Here is a 13,863-nt window from a genome sequence, read left to right as displayed (position 1 = left end):
AAACATCGTAAAAAATGGTTTCCCCAGCTTCACTGTTGCGCTATTATGCATGGATCATCAAATAAGGCATGTTTTAATGATGGATAAAATGCTGCCAATTGTTAACTCTCTGGGTCTTTCTGATGAGACCATATTCTTGGCTCTGGCTACAGTTATTATGAAAAATTCTAATCAAGAAACAAAGTAGTAGGTAGCTTCCACTCTAATAATTGACCTCATTGCTGATATTTCTTGAATTTTTACTATTTAGTTTATGCCAGCTCCAAGAAGGCTGTTTAAATACTTATATTTGTTCAGATTTTATGCTCAACTTCCTCATGAGCTAAGATTGCTCACCTGTAGTACTTTGCCCGATATTTCTGATGCCTACTCATGTATATTTAATAAAGTTAGCTTGGAGCTAGTGCATATTTAAAGGAGTTGTTCAGATTGTTACAGTAGTCAGTATACTTTTAATGACAGGTTTGCATGTACCTGTTCTTACCTGTATGAGTAAACAACAATCTGGTGGGGGAATTCCAGAACAAAAAAAAAGAAATAACCTGATTAAAATGGTGAAGTATTTCCTGTTCTTTTCTCTCTTCATGGTAGCATGATGACAGAGATGATGGGGTGGATTACTGGGCCAAAAGGGGAAGGGGGCGAGGTACTTTTCCAAGAGGACGTGGGCGATTTATTTTCAAAAAATCGAGCAGCAGTCCAAAGTGGACACATGACAAATATCAGGGAAGCGATGAAAAGGAGGAGGAAGAAAATGGAGGAATAGAAGATGAAGAGGAGAGAAAGGACAGACACAAAGAGGAAAAGGTATATTATTTTGGTGAGAGCTGGATTAACACTTGGATTTTCTAAAAGAAATTGTATTTAAACATGTTTAGACAAGATTTCTGTTTTCGTTAACTTCCCTTCACATTTTCTTCTGCAGCTGGGAGGAGAGGTGGTCCAGCCCACAACCCCACCCAGACAGCCAGTTTAATAGCTGCTTCCATCAGTGCATCAGGGGTCTATCCTAGTGGGGTGGAACAGTCTGTTTTCATAGTACTTAAGCTGGTAGCTAGGTCAAGAATTGAATATAGATTGCAGTAGGTATAACGCTATATGTTGAGATGACAGTAAACCACCCGTTTCTGGTTCAATTTTTGAAAAGTGCTATGTAACTAGTAGCCATAGATCTAGTTTCAATTAAATGTCTGTGCAGGCCGTATTCCTTCTAAGGTATGAGCAGTATTGAAATTAGTACAGATCTTGTCTATAAAAGTATGTTTATTTAGACCCTTTTGAGCAAATATTGAAATAAAACATTTTTCAAATCTGAAAATTATAATGCCAAATTTGTTGCTACAAAGAATTGTACAAATCAAAAATGATAGGTCAATTTCTTGTCTGTTATCAATCTTTTGCCCTAAGGAGTTTAAATTTCCTGCGCCTACATTTAAGTATTTGTTACAGAAAGGTTAGAATCTCTTGGAATGTCAAATTCAGCTTGTGTAATTTATCAATGGTTCTATTGTAGTTTACAGTGATTCTAAATCTTTGGCTAATTATCTGCTCCAATATACACTGCTGATGACAAATATCATGATTATCGTCCAAAAATATTTGAAAATTATTGGTAAGACAGGAGCCCTAAATAAACATATGAGTAGCAGTTTCTGTAAAGCAATTACATAGTGGTCTACCAGCATTATCTAATTATACAGAAAACATAATTTAGTAATGCAGAGATTAATGGTATCAATTACCCAGTGAAAAACTTAAATTAAAGGAAATTTATTTGTGAGACCTGGATTAATGCTTGGATTTTAACTCGTTTAAATTGGGCTTGTCAAACTGTTTATGTTGATAGCCTAATTAGATTTCCTGGCACTTTGCATAAGGCAACGTTTAACGAAATCTGTTTGGATACCAATAAAGTAAAACCTTGCATGCATCTCACTTTTTTGAAGCACATCTTAACAAGGCGATATGGCGTAAGAATAGGTTAGTCAGCCCTCAAGCCTTCTCAAAAGTGATGTTTGAGACTATGGCTTCATAACCTGGACTCTGTTGACAATCAAATTTGTAACTTGGCCTTGAATGTATTCAATGATTTAGTTCCCACTGCTCTCAAAGGAAGAGAATTTCACTGACTAAAGACCCTGTGAAGGAAATAATTCTGTTCCATCTTAATTGGGCAAACTTTGTCTCCAGTTCTAGGCTCCCTTCAAGGGAAACATCCTCTCAGCATCCTTCCTGTCAAGACCCTTCTGGATTTTACGTTCCTATCAGATCATTTCATCTTTGATACTTCATTTGCCATTGTGCAAACGTGCTTAACCTTTCTGCAATATATAACCCAGGAATCAGTCAAGTCACCCTTCTCTGAACTGCTTAATAATATACTTCCTAAAGGTGAACAAAACTGTGATTATTACTCTGTATAGATATGGTCTCAGTAATGCCCTATGCAGCTTTGCAAAGGGGCTGCTGTAGTAGACGCTCTTAAAAATATTCTGTAAAGGAGCAAATCTACTACTCCCCCCAGCTCCACAAGCATATACCTGGCATTTGAGCATCTTTCGGTCTCATGCCGTCTCTCTCTCTCTCTCTGTCTGTCTTCCTATGTACTAGAACTGATGATCCTCTTTGATCACATGCAGAATCTCTTGCTCTTTATCTTCCTCTTCATTCACTCACCAGTGGAAGCAATCCTTTCCTGTTTAATCACAATAATAAACATTCACACCTTCACCAACAGCTTCACAGCATAATTCCTGCCCAGTGCATTGCTGTCACTGCACACAACACTGCATATAATCCTGGGTCACATTGCCACCCCCATCCTCATACATTCACTGTCTCAATCTCCTGCATTGCCTCCGTTCCACAACAGCAAGATGGAATGAGTTGTGGGAAGTCACAATTTGTGTTAAATCTTTCAAGGTTGTATTCGTGGCTTGTTAATAGTAATCCTCGAGGACATACAGCACCTGGCAACACAGCACGTGTGTGGCCATGTGTTAATAGCCCTTAACTATGTTTTGCAGTACACAATTTAATTTGTGCTCTGTAATTGAAAACTTACATACCACTCAGGTCTGTGTACTTTTGGAGCTAAGATTTAGACTTGCAGTCGTTGCAATGTCATTAATTGCAGTTATTTTAGCCTTTGCATTTCTTTTCTTTGTCCATAGAAATTTGTTTTACAAAACACAGTTTTGGGCAGCAAGTGGATTGGTGAGGTTAAAATGAAGTGCTCCCTTCTGTCCTAATTAATTATCGGTTGTATCACAGTTAGAATGCATGTACCGACAGTGAAACTATTTTAAACAGTAGAGGCAAGCAAATAATTGAAAGGGAATGTGAAAGAATTAAGTGTATAAATATCATGTTAATTTCAAATTGAATCAAATTACTACTCCAAACAGTAGTAATTTAACACCTCCAATTTTAACTGCTTATGTTTTATCTGCTTTAATGCATTAAGACGTTATGTTTTTCATTAAAATATTGTTCCTGCATTGATTCACAAAAATGGTGTGTTTAAGTGAACTGTCTTTTTGATTAACTCTGATCTGTCTCATGGCTTGTGGAAAATGAATGAAAAAGGGACAAGTTGTATTGCATTTTCCCTCAAGAGTGTTGGCCTTTTTTTCTCTCCATTCTCCCTTTTTTACTGTCATTTCCTTCCTCCTCTCCTAAAAGTTGATGAGGGTAAGGTTCTTTGGGCACTTGGGTCCTTGCAGTACCCAGCCCTAAAAGACAGTTGTCCTTTTTGAAGCTACATAAGGTATTGGCAGGTTGTTTTCCAGTTAGGGGATGATACATTTCAGTAGAGCCTGATCGTGTCCCAACATTGATACTTCAGACAACAATGAGAAGTATGAATCCCAGCTTAATTTCCCTCAAACTTGGTTGCTAAGACCAGTTACTGGTGCTGCCCTGGCTTAGACCTGCTAATTGAGTGACCTTGCCCTCCTTGTTTGAATAGTTTTCAGATTTCTGGAAATGTTATGTTTATTTGTTAATAGATATGTAGGATAGTGATTACAGTATTTAGAATACAAAATTGTTTCCTTTGTACCAAGCATCTGGTGGTTATTTAAGGAACCTGTACAAGACTTCAGTGTAAACTATTTTTGAAACCTGATGTATATTTTATTTTGTTTTGGATTAAATGAACCTTTATTAAATGCAGTTTTATGGTATAGAATGTATTACTACATTTGAGATTTTATTGCATTACTATGATGGCGTTATAGATCAATTACCCTTGCTAAACTAATGTTATCACCCTCATTTCAAATTATTTTTCATAATTTTCAAGTGTAGTAAAATTGCCTGGTGAAACAAATTTAAAGCTTTAATTCTGATCATTCCTGCAGTTGCTTATTTGAAATTTAAACTGCTTCCATCATCTTAAGACCATGCTTCTAATTGTAGTTAATACAATAATTACAAAACTTGTGACAAGCTTAATTTGTTTGATTTACTTGTGATAACATTTGATAACAAATTTGAACTGCTTACTCTAACTACCATTGCCTAAAAAAGCTTAAATTAAACATCACATTTTACACAGTTTAAATTGTCCATTTTGTTATGTATTGACATATGTTCATTTCAATAATAAAATAGTTTACACTGTACCAGTATCTCATACCATTTTGAGGTCAGCCTTCAATACTGCGATAATCTGATTTTCAAGTTAGTTCTAAATGTCCCTAAAGAACAGAGCAGTACGGGTTTATTTTGAAGTAATTCAGAATTAGTTTGAAAATCACAGGGAATAAGAGCATATGATCAATACATGATAAAATTGAATGTTTTTAAATAAACAACAATAGATTTTAAGAAAAATATTTAAATATAGCTGTCATACTAGAGGGAAGATTATTTAAAACGTTAGCCTTGATTTGTGGGTTTTAGAATGAATTCTAAAAGAATTCAGAATGATGACACGTTTTTAATGTTATGATGACTATGCATTGTGTTAATCTATATGAATACCACTTCATTCATGAGGATAATGGCTTAATCATGGATATTTATGAATTAAATGCATTAAAATTTAGTTCTATCAAAATGAAAATATTAAAAGTTGCAATGGGCTAGCCTCTGAAAACTTAACAGCAACTTTGAACATCTCATGAGTTCTACTCATGATGAATGACACATTCCAATGTTTATGTTTTCTGTATGTGTTCTACAATTCATTTTTCTGTTTAATTCACAGGAACACCATATTTAAAACTGTATCCAAAAGCAGAAATAAGATGAGCATCTCCCCCAGAGTTATACAAGTGGATTTTCGTCAACCACTTTCCTTTATTGAACTTTGATTTATTACCTAACATTAGCTTTTAATTAAATATTAATGTTTATTGAGGAAAACATCTTGCTAAATCTGAATTAAAATCTTCTAGTTTTTGACGTACTGAGTGTCTAATGTCTAATTTAATTGTTGGCTGTGATCTATCTGTATTGAGTATATAGGCAGTATTTTTTAGATATTGATAACTGCATGGCTTATTGAAGTGGATAACCAATATATACTATAAAAAGCACAGTTTCAGAAAATAAACACCTTGTATTGTTTGGGCCTTTTTATTGTAATTGTCTGTATTTTGTTATTTTGTTCTTGGCTTCTCTCAAATAATACTTACTAAAATATTTGCCTTGTCTCATCTTTTCTTTAAATAATGAGTTGTAGCCTACTGTTTCAGGATGCAGCTACTCTATTATGATTGCATGGTGCTATTGTGTAACTTTTGAACAACTCGTTTCTTTAAGAACATATTAGGAGCAGGATTAGGCCATTTGGCTCCCAGAACTTGCTCCACCGTGCAGTAAGATCGTGGCTGATGTGATTGTGGACTTTGACTCCACTTTCCTGCCTGTCTGCTGCTCCATAAGCATCAACTTCTTTGCCAGGCCAAAGTCTGATGGAAAAATCATTGAATTGGTAATCTGTCCATTCAAGTAATCTACGCATGTTATCTCCTTCACAATCAAAGAATAATGTGAGTGAAGGGAAAAAATTGAATTTTGTTACATTATTTAAGTTTTGCACAGCTTCAGCTTGGTTCAATTGAAGGCACTTCTGAAGTCCTAACATTACACATTCAAACCCGAATACAGAGTATAAAGCGTTATTTAGGTTGAGAATCCAATGCACTACTGTGGCAAATGCTGTGCATGCACTGACACCTAGTTGAAGCTCCATCTATCCTCTCGTTAGAGAGAAGAAGGTTAAGAGGTGACTTGATAGAGACATACAAGATGATCAGAGGATTAGATAGGGTGGACAGTGGGAGCCTTTTTCCTCAGATGGTGATGGCTAGCACGAGGGGACATAGCTTTAAATTGAGGGGTGATAGATATAGGACAGATGTCAGAGGTAGGTTCTTTACTCAGAGAGTAGTAAGGGCGTGGAATGCGCTGCCTGCAAAAATAGTAGACTCGCCCACTTTAAGGGCATTTAAATGGTCATTGGATAAACATATGGATGATAATGGAATAGTTTAGGTTAGATGGGCTTCAGATTGGTTTCACAGGTCGGCGCAACATCGAGGGCCGAAGGGCCTGTACTGCGCTGTAATGTTCTATGTTCTATCTCAGCAGTATTCAAAGAGAGACGGAGTTCTGTATGGCCAATATTTATCAATAACCACATAGCTTTAATCCACTCATTCATTTATAAGATTCTGCAGTGTATATAAACTGATGGCCAGATTTTAATTTTTCCTTAAGTGCCTTTGTACGTCCTGGGTAAGATATATAAATGTAAGTCACTATAAAACAAACAAAAACTTACCAGAATTCAAATATAAAATGTCAATAAATAGACTGTGCAGTTGTATAGAAGGCTGTACTCTATTTTTGCTGAGCTAGCGAGTCAAGTTCATTTCTTTTCTCTCTAGGCAGTTGGTTTATGCTGCTCGCAAAAGAAAAATTGTGTTCCCCATTGGCTTGCAAACCTTTATTCTAAGCTAAGTGAGTTAACTTCTTTGTCCAAATAAAGATTTTCAATTATAAAGTAAATAAATCATTTAGCCAAATTCTAATTTAAATTGGACTTGAATGGTGTGGCTTATTAAGCCATTAAAGTGCAATTAGGGATGGGCAACAATGTCCACATCCCATGAAAGAATAAAGGTAAAAAAGATAGCATTTAGGCAACTGAGTGGAGGTTTTCTACGAGAGCAACTCGGTTAGTCCTATCTGCCTGCTATTCCCATGCAGCTCTGGAAACCTTTTCAGATAATTAGCTTGTGAATGTTGTGATGGAATTTGTCTCCAGCACACACACGGGCACTGCATTCCAGATCTGAACCACTCGTTGATGCGTTATAACAAGTTTCTGTATCATCTCAGGTTCTTTTTGCTAATTACCTTGGTGTTGTCTGGTTTTTAATTTTTCCATGAATAATTTCTCCAGTTGCTGTGTCCAAACTCAGATCTTAAGCACCTGTATCAAATTTTCTCTTCTGTGGGATTGACAGTCAAATTTTCAGCTATATTGCATTTATGTAGAGTGAATAATTCTGAAGTAAGAACTCCTTGAGGGTGAAAGTTGCTTCTAAAGATATGAGGGAATCCAGGTTAGAGCCTTGTTTTTCAACTTTATCAATAATTTGTGTCATGCCTTTAGAACATATCCTTAAAATTGTTGATGGCACAAGTATATACGAGATAGCATTACAGATAAAATAAACAAATTTAGGTTGATATTGGAAGAATGGCCTGAATGTGTTACATGCCCTTCAGTGAAGGTAATTTATTACTGCTATTTTCTGTTAAAGCATTTATTTACCATACAGTTGTCAGTGGGGTTGTTGAGATGCATTGGTATTGTCTGTACCTCAGGCCTAGATTTAACTCCTACCTGCTTCAGAGGTGTCATAACATATCTGAATACGTTGATTAGAAAATATTCAGAGGGGCTGCTGCAGAGCAGTGGTAGTGTCCCTACCTCTGAGTTAAGAGGCCCAGTTTTAAGTCCCACCAACTCCAGAGGCATGTAATGACATGATTATAAATTACCACCATGCAGTTCTCTATTTGCAGATCTAGAACAGAAGGTGCTGGGAGAATATTGGTCTCACAACAGCAGTTTTTCACTTTCATAGGAAACGAATAGTTGTGGATTTCTAGCTAGGGTAGTTAGAAATATTATACTTTCTCTGCAGAATGCCTTGTCCTAGCCACATTTAGGAAATTGTGCCTGTTACTAAATTTCGTGAGAGATTTTGTGAATGTAGAGAAAGTCCAAAGGGCTATTTGTGATGCCTGTACTTTTATTAGAATAGGCTTCGGTGTTGGGAACATTTTAGACTAGACAAACAAACTTTGCTGGGAAGTGATTGATTGAGGTGTTTAAGAGAATAGATTCTCCTCAGGTGAAGTTTTGAAAGGAGTGGACAATTTCTGCCAATGGAAGACATTTGAGATTTAGTTCCTTTTTATGATGTTACTCATCCCCTACCAGTACAAACTCTCTGTTCCTCTGGCCTTTTGTACAATTCCCACTCCTCTTGTCCCACCAGGTGTCTAGAACCTATGTTCTGAAAAATTGAGGTTTATAAATTCCAGTGGTATGTACAGTAAAATCACCTTAGGTAACAGTTGGAAGGTGAAGTGACTCTAGTATATTGGACCCAGTCATAAACTTCTGTCACAATTACAAGCTAAATGAGGGAAATTCTGGTAATTCCATAGCTGCTTTGTTTTCCCTAGCTAGATTCCATTTCATGTTTACCAGTTTTGAATTTGGCTAATGGACGGTGTGGACTTGTTGGGTCGAAGGGCTTGTTTCCACACTGTAGGGTTTCTATGATTCTAACACCAGGAACATTGTTTTCTGATTTCTTCTGATTTCTTAACCGAAGTGGTTCAAATGATAATTATTACACATTGTCTATTAGAAAAGTAATACCTTTTATTTGCCTTTTATTAAACAATAATATCTCCCTCTGCTGGCATTGTTATTTATATAGTTGGGATGTTACTTGGGTAGCATAAGATGGTTCTTTTTGATCTATCTTTCAGTTCCTGGGAACAAGAGTCACAATGAAAGGGGTTCAGGATAACATTTGGAGAAGGGATCCTCTTGGAGGATGAATCTGTAAAACACTTCCTCAGAATGTGGCAGAGGCAGAGTAATTGAGCATCTTTAAGGTGGAGGAGGTAGATTCTTGACAAATGAGTGTTGAAGAATATTGACTGTAACTCCATTATAGCCTTTCTTCAACCATGGGCAAAAAGCTGAGTTCCAGAGGTGAGGGAACACCACATACATTCCCTTCCAAGGCACTCACCACCCTGACTTGGAAATATATTGCTGTTCCTTCACAGTCACTAGGTCAAAATCCTGCAATTCCCTCCCTAAGGGCATTGTGGGTCAACCAACTGGAGGTGGACTGCAACAGTTCAAGAAGGCAGCACACCACCACCCTTAAGAGCAACTAGAAATGGGCTATAAATGCTGGCCAGCCAGTAACATTCACGTCCCATGAATGAATAAAATAAATCTCCAATAAGAGACAACTTAACAACTGTCACATGACATTCAATGTTGCTATCATTGTTGAATTCCCCATTATCAATATCCTTGGGGTTACAATTCACTAGAAGCTCAAGTGGACTTGCCACATAAATGCAGTGGCCACAAGAGCTGGTCAGAGGCTAGAAATACTGTGGTAAGTCACCTCGTGAGTCCCCAAAGCCTGTCCATCATCTACAAGATCAGTCAGGAATGTGATGGAATGGAAAACTTGCTTCAATGGTGCAACTCCAACAACAGTAAAGAAGCTTTACACCATTCACAACTTTTCATTGAATACCTACAGTGTGGAAACAGGCCCTTTGGCCCAACAAGTCCACACCTTCAGAGCATTCCATCTAGACACATCACCCTATAACCCACCTAATCTACTCATTCCTGAGCACTACAGGCAATTTAGCATAGCCAATCCACCTAGCCTGCACATCTTTGGACTGTGGGAGGCAACCCATGCAGACACAGGGAGAATGTGCAAACTCCACACAGTCACCTGAGGCTGGAATCGAACCCGGGTCCCTGGCACTATGCGACAGCAGTGCTAACCACTGAGCCACCATGCTGCCCCATCAGGGCTGACTGATGGGCACCATGTCTGTAAATATTCACTCCCTCCACCACTTCTGCTCAGTAGCAATAGTATGTACTGTCTGTAAGATGCAGTGCAGAAATTCACCGAAGATCTTTACATAGCATCTTTCAAACCCATGACCAATTCTATTTAGAAGGACAAGGAAAGCAGATATAGAGAAATACCACCACCTGTACCTAACACAGGAACAGGTGGCATTGGTGCCACTGAACTGCTCCTTTAATGGCTTTAATCAACTCTTTGCATGCACTTGGGTGCTTCTTGAAGCCAATATATTGCAACCCATCAACTTAGCATCATCTGCAACCATGATCATTTTATGGTAATATTGCAAATCTCAGTCATTGGTGTAAATTGGAATTAGTAGGATTCCTCATACAGAATCCACTCCAGTCAATCATTTCATAGTATAGCCACCTTTAGTATCTATTACATCTTTCCTTTCACCTAATTTATGAGGTTCCAGATGATATTTTGAATTCCATGTTCTTCAATGCACATTGATTGCAGTGGTTCAAGAAGGCAGCTCACCACCACCTTTTCAAGGGCAACTACAGCTTGGCAAGAAATTCTGGTCCAGTCTCTGTGCAACTTTTATGGAAACATTTTGGTGAAGACTTCCTGAAGCTCTAATACACGGACATCAGACTTAATACAACCAGCACTCAAACAGAAAATAGCAAAATTGTCATTATGTGATAATGTATGAACCTTTAAGGATGTATCTCATATTGCTATCCATCAGTACCATAAAGCAGAATGTTATGTATTTATATAGAATCATATATATAGATTCCCTACAGGCCTTTCGGCCCAACAAGTCCACACCAACCCTCAGAGTATCCCACCCAGACCCATCCCCCTATAATTCACCTAATTTTCGAGGCAGTCACCAGAGATGGAGATAGACGCAGTTGTGCTTTGATACACTGACTTTTACATAGCTGAGGCCAGGTACCAATTCTCTGACATCTCCTCCTACCCCCCCCCCCCCCCCCACCACACACACACACACAATTACGACCCCGCCCCTGACCACCAAACCATCATCTCTCAAAGCATTCATAAACTGGGTGGCCATGGGAACCTGCATGGGCCCAAGCTATGCCTGCTTCTTCGGAGGATATATGGAACAGTCCCTCTTCCGCAGCTACACAGGCACTATCCCCCACCCCTTCCTCTGCTACTTCAATGACTGTATTGATGACTGCCTCATGCTCCCATGAGGATCTTGAACAGTTCATCAACTTTACTAACACCTTTCACCCCAAGCTCAAGTTCACTTGGACCATCTCTGATACCTCTCTCTCCTTCCTGGACCTCTCTGTCTCCAACTCTGGTGATCGCCTCAAAACCGACATCTATTTCAAGCCCAGTAACTCCCACGGCTACCTAGACTATACCTCCTCTCACCCACCTTCCTGCAAGAATGCAATCCCCTACTCCCAATTCCTCCGCCTCTGCCACGTCTGCTCCCAAGATGGGGCATTCCACTCCCGAACATCCCAGATGTCCTCTTATTTCAAGGACTGCAACTCCCCCCCCCACTTCAGTGGTCGAAAATGCTCTCAACCACATCTTTTGCGTTTCCCGCACCTCTGCCATCACATTCTCTCCCCCCCAACAAAAACAAAAACAGAATTCCCCCTTGTCCTCACATATCACCCCACTAACATCCGTATCCAACATATCATTCTCTGCCACTTCCGCCACCTACAATCTGATCCCACAACCAAAGATATATTTCCCTCCCCACCCCTATCTGCCTTTCATAGGGACCGCACTCTCCGCGATTCCCTTATCCACTCCACACTCCCCACTAACCCCACCACCTTTCCCTGCAACCGCAGGATGTGCTACATCTGCCCCTCCTCCCTCACCTCCGTTCAAGGCACCAAACAAACCTTCCACATTAGACAGGGGTTCACCTGCACATCTGTCAATGAGGTCGATTGCATCCGCTGCTCCCGATGTGGCCTCCTCTACATCGGTGAGGCTAAGCAGATCCTTGGAGACCACTTTCAAGAGCATCTGCGCTCTGTTGGCGACAAACGACAACACCTTCCAGTCATGAACCATTTCAACTCCCTCTCCCACTCCCACTCCCTGGGAGACATGTCTATCCTGCGCCTCCTCCAATGTCACAATGATGTCACCCACAAACTGGAAGGGCAGCCCCTCATATTCCTCCTTGGGAGCCTACAGCCCAATGGCCTAAATGTGGATTTGACCAGTTTCAACATCTCCCCACCCCGGCCTCATCCTATAACCAACCTTTCCTCTTATCCCCACCTCCCTGACCTGACACAACCTGACCATCTTCTCTTCCACCGATCCACTCCTCCCACCTCACTGACCAATCCCCACCACTTCATACCTGCACTCACCTAACACCATCCCACCTACCTTCCCAGCCCCACCCTTCCTCTCTATTAATTTCTGAGCTCCCATCCCCCTCCCCCATTTCTGAAGAAGGGTCCCGACCTCAAACGTCAACTTTCCTGGTGCCTGGCCTGCTGTGTTCCTCCAGCCCCACACTGTGTTATCTCTGACTCCAGCACTGGCAGTTCTTACTATCTCTGAGTGAGTTATAGCCTCTCAGTTGCCATGTTTGTACCATTTTGTAGGCTTATCTTTAAATAAAACAAAATTTTGTTTTTTTTTGTATAATTGGCAGGTTTGTGATAAACTGAAGAATGTAACAAAAATTAAAATTATAGATCAATGCTTCCTAAACTTGTTTCCTCACAGTGACCCAGTTGCACCTCAATGAGAGTGGGAGGAGATGGCCTACGAAATCGGGTGAGGTGGGGGGCATGTATTGGCCATTGATGCTTTGGAGCTTGTTTTTGGGAAACACAATTCTATGTGAAACAATGATAAGCTGAAATGTGGATTCATCTGGTCATACATGAATTTATACCTTTTAAAATGAATCAGTAGGAGAACACGTAAACATGGAATAAAGCTGGCAACATTTACAATTGTGATAATGGAAGGTGACACTCATATGTAGAAAGAAAACACATTGATCGCACGCCTCCTTCCAAGCCACTCACCATCCTGACTTGGTAATTATATACTTCACTGTTGCTGGGTCCTAGAATTCTCTCCTTAATGGTGTTGTGGGTCAGTCCACGGCAAGTGGACTGCAGCAATTCAAGAAGGCAACTCACCACCAGCTTCTCAAGGTTACCTAGGAACAGGCCAGCCAGTGATGCCCATGTCCCACAAGTGAATAAAGGAAAATGTTGAGATGAAACAACAAACAAATCAGAGCAGAGCATGCTTCAGCGGTTGAATGACCTACTTCTGCTCCCAAAATGTCTGTTCATATTAAATTAAGGATATATATAAGGTGTAATCTTGTACAGCAATTATGATTGATTAAAGTTCCTATAGTTTTTAAAATATGATACCATTTGAAGAGTGTCAATTAAGTCTACAAGATGGTTGATCATTACTTTTGTTGGCCCTCCACTGTGAAGCATGAATTTGCATACATGTTTTAAATGTTAAAGCATTGATAGTGATTCATTTTGAGACCTGATGTAGAGTGTAGGATTATGAGAAACCATTTTTTCAATTAACAGTTGGAGATTTGTTAGTTTTTTAGTTTTTGTATTATAGTCAAAGAATTACTTCATACCAGAGTTAAGAATATTAATTATAGGAGTAAACATAGTTCCATGAACCCTGCTCCTTCATTCAATAAGAATGGAATGCAATA

At 39.2% G+C, this 13,863-nt stretch overlaps 1 protein-coding gene across 11 annotated transcripts in view; it reads left to right on the top strand.

The window, feature by feature from the left end:
• The window catches only part of LOC109936392 (bcl-2-associated transcription factor 1), a 72,309-nt gene extending 66,655 nt beyond the window's left edge, over nt 1-5,654 (top strand). For 5 of the 11 annotated variants that reach the window (XM_048596498.1, XM_048596497.1, XM_048596495.1 and 2 more), the window contains 2 exons: nt 592-820; nt 5,216-5,654. In XM_048596498.1, the coding sequence (XP_048452455.1) occupies nt 592-820; nt 5,216-5,259 (273 nt within the window). In that variant the 3' untranslated portion in view covers nt 5,260-5,654. The remainder of the gene's footprint in view (nt 1-591; nt 821-5,215) is intronic. The other 6 variants (XM_048596501.1, XM_020534998.2, XM_048596500.1 and 3 more) reach the window with 2 other exon arrangements.
• The last annotated feature ends 8,209 nt before the right edge of the window (nt 5,655-13,863 follow it).

This window comes from Rhincodon typus, chromosome 5, assembly GCF_021869965.1.
Source record: "Rhincodon typus isolate 14 chromosome 5, sRhiTyp1.1, whole genome shotgun sequence".
In the NCBI taxonomy this organism is placed as follows: domain Eukaryota; kingdom Metazoa; phylum Chordata; class Chondrichthyes; order Orectolobiformes; family Rhincodontidae; genus Rhincodon; species Rhincodon typus.
Note: the sequence above shows the minus strand (reverse complement) of the source record. Positions and strands in the feature narration are given on the sequence as shown.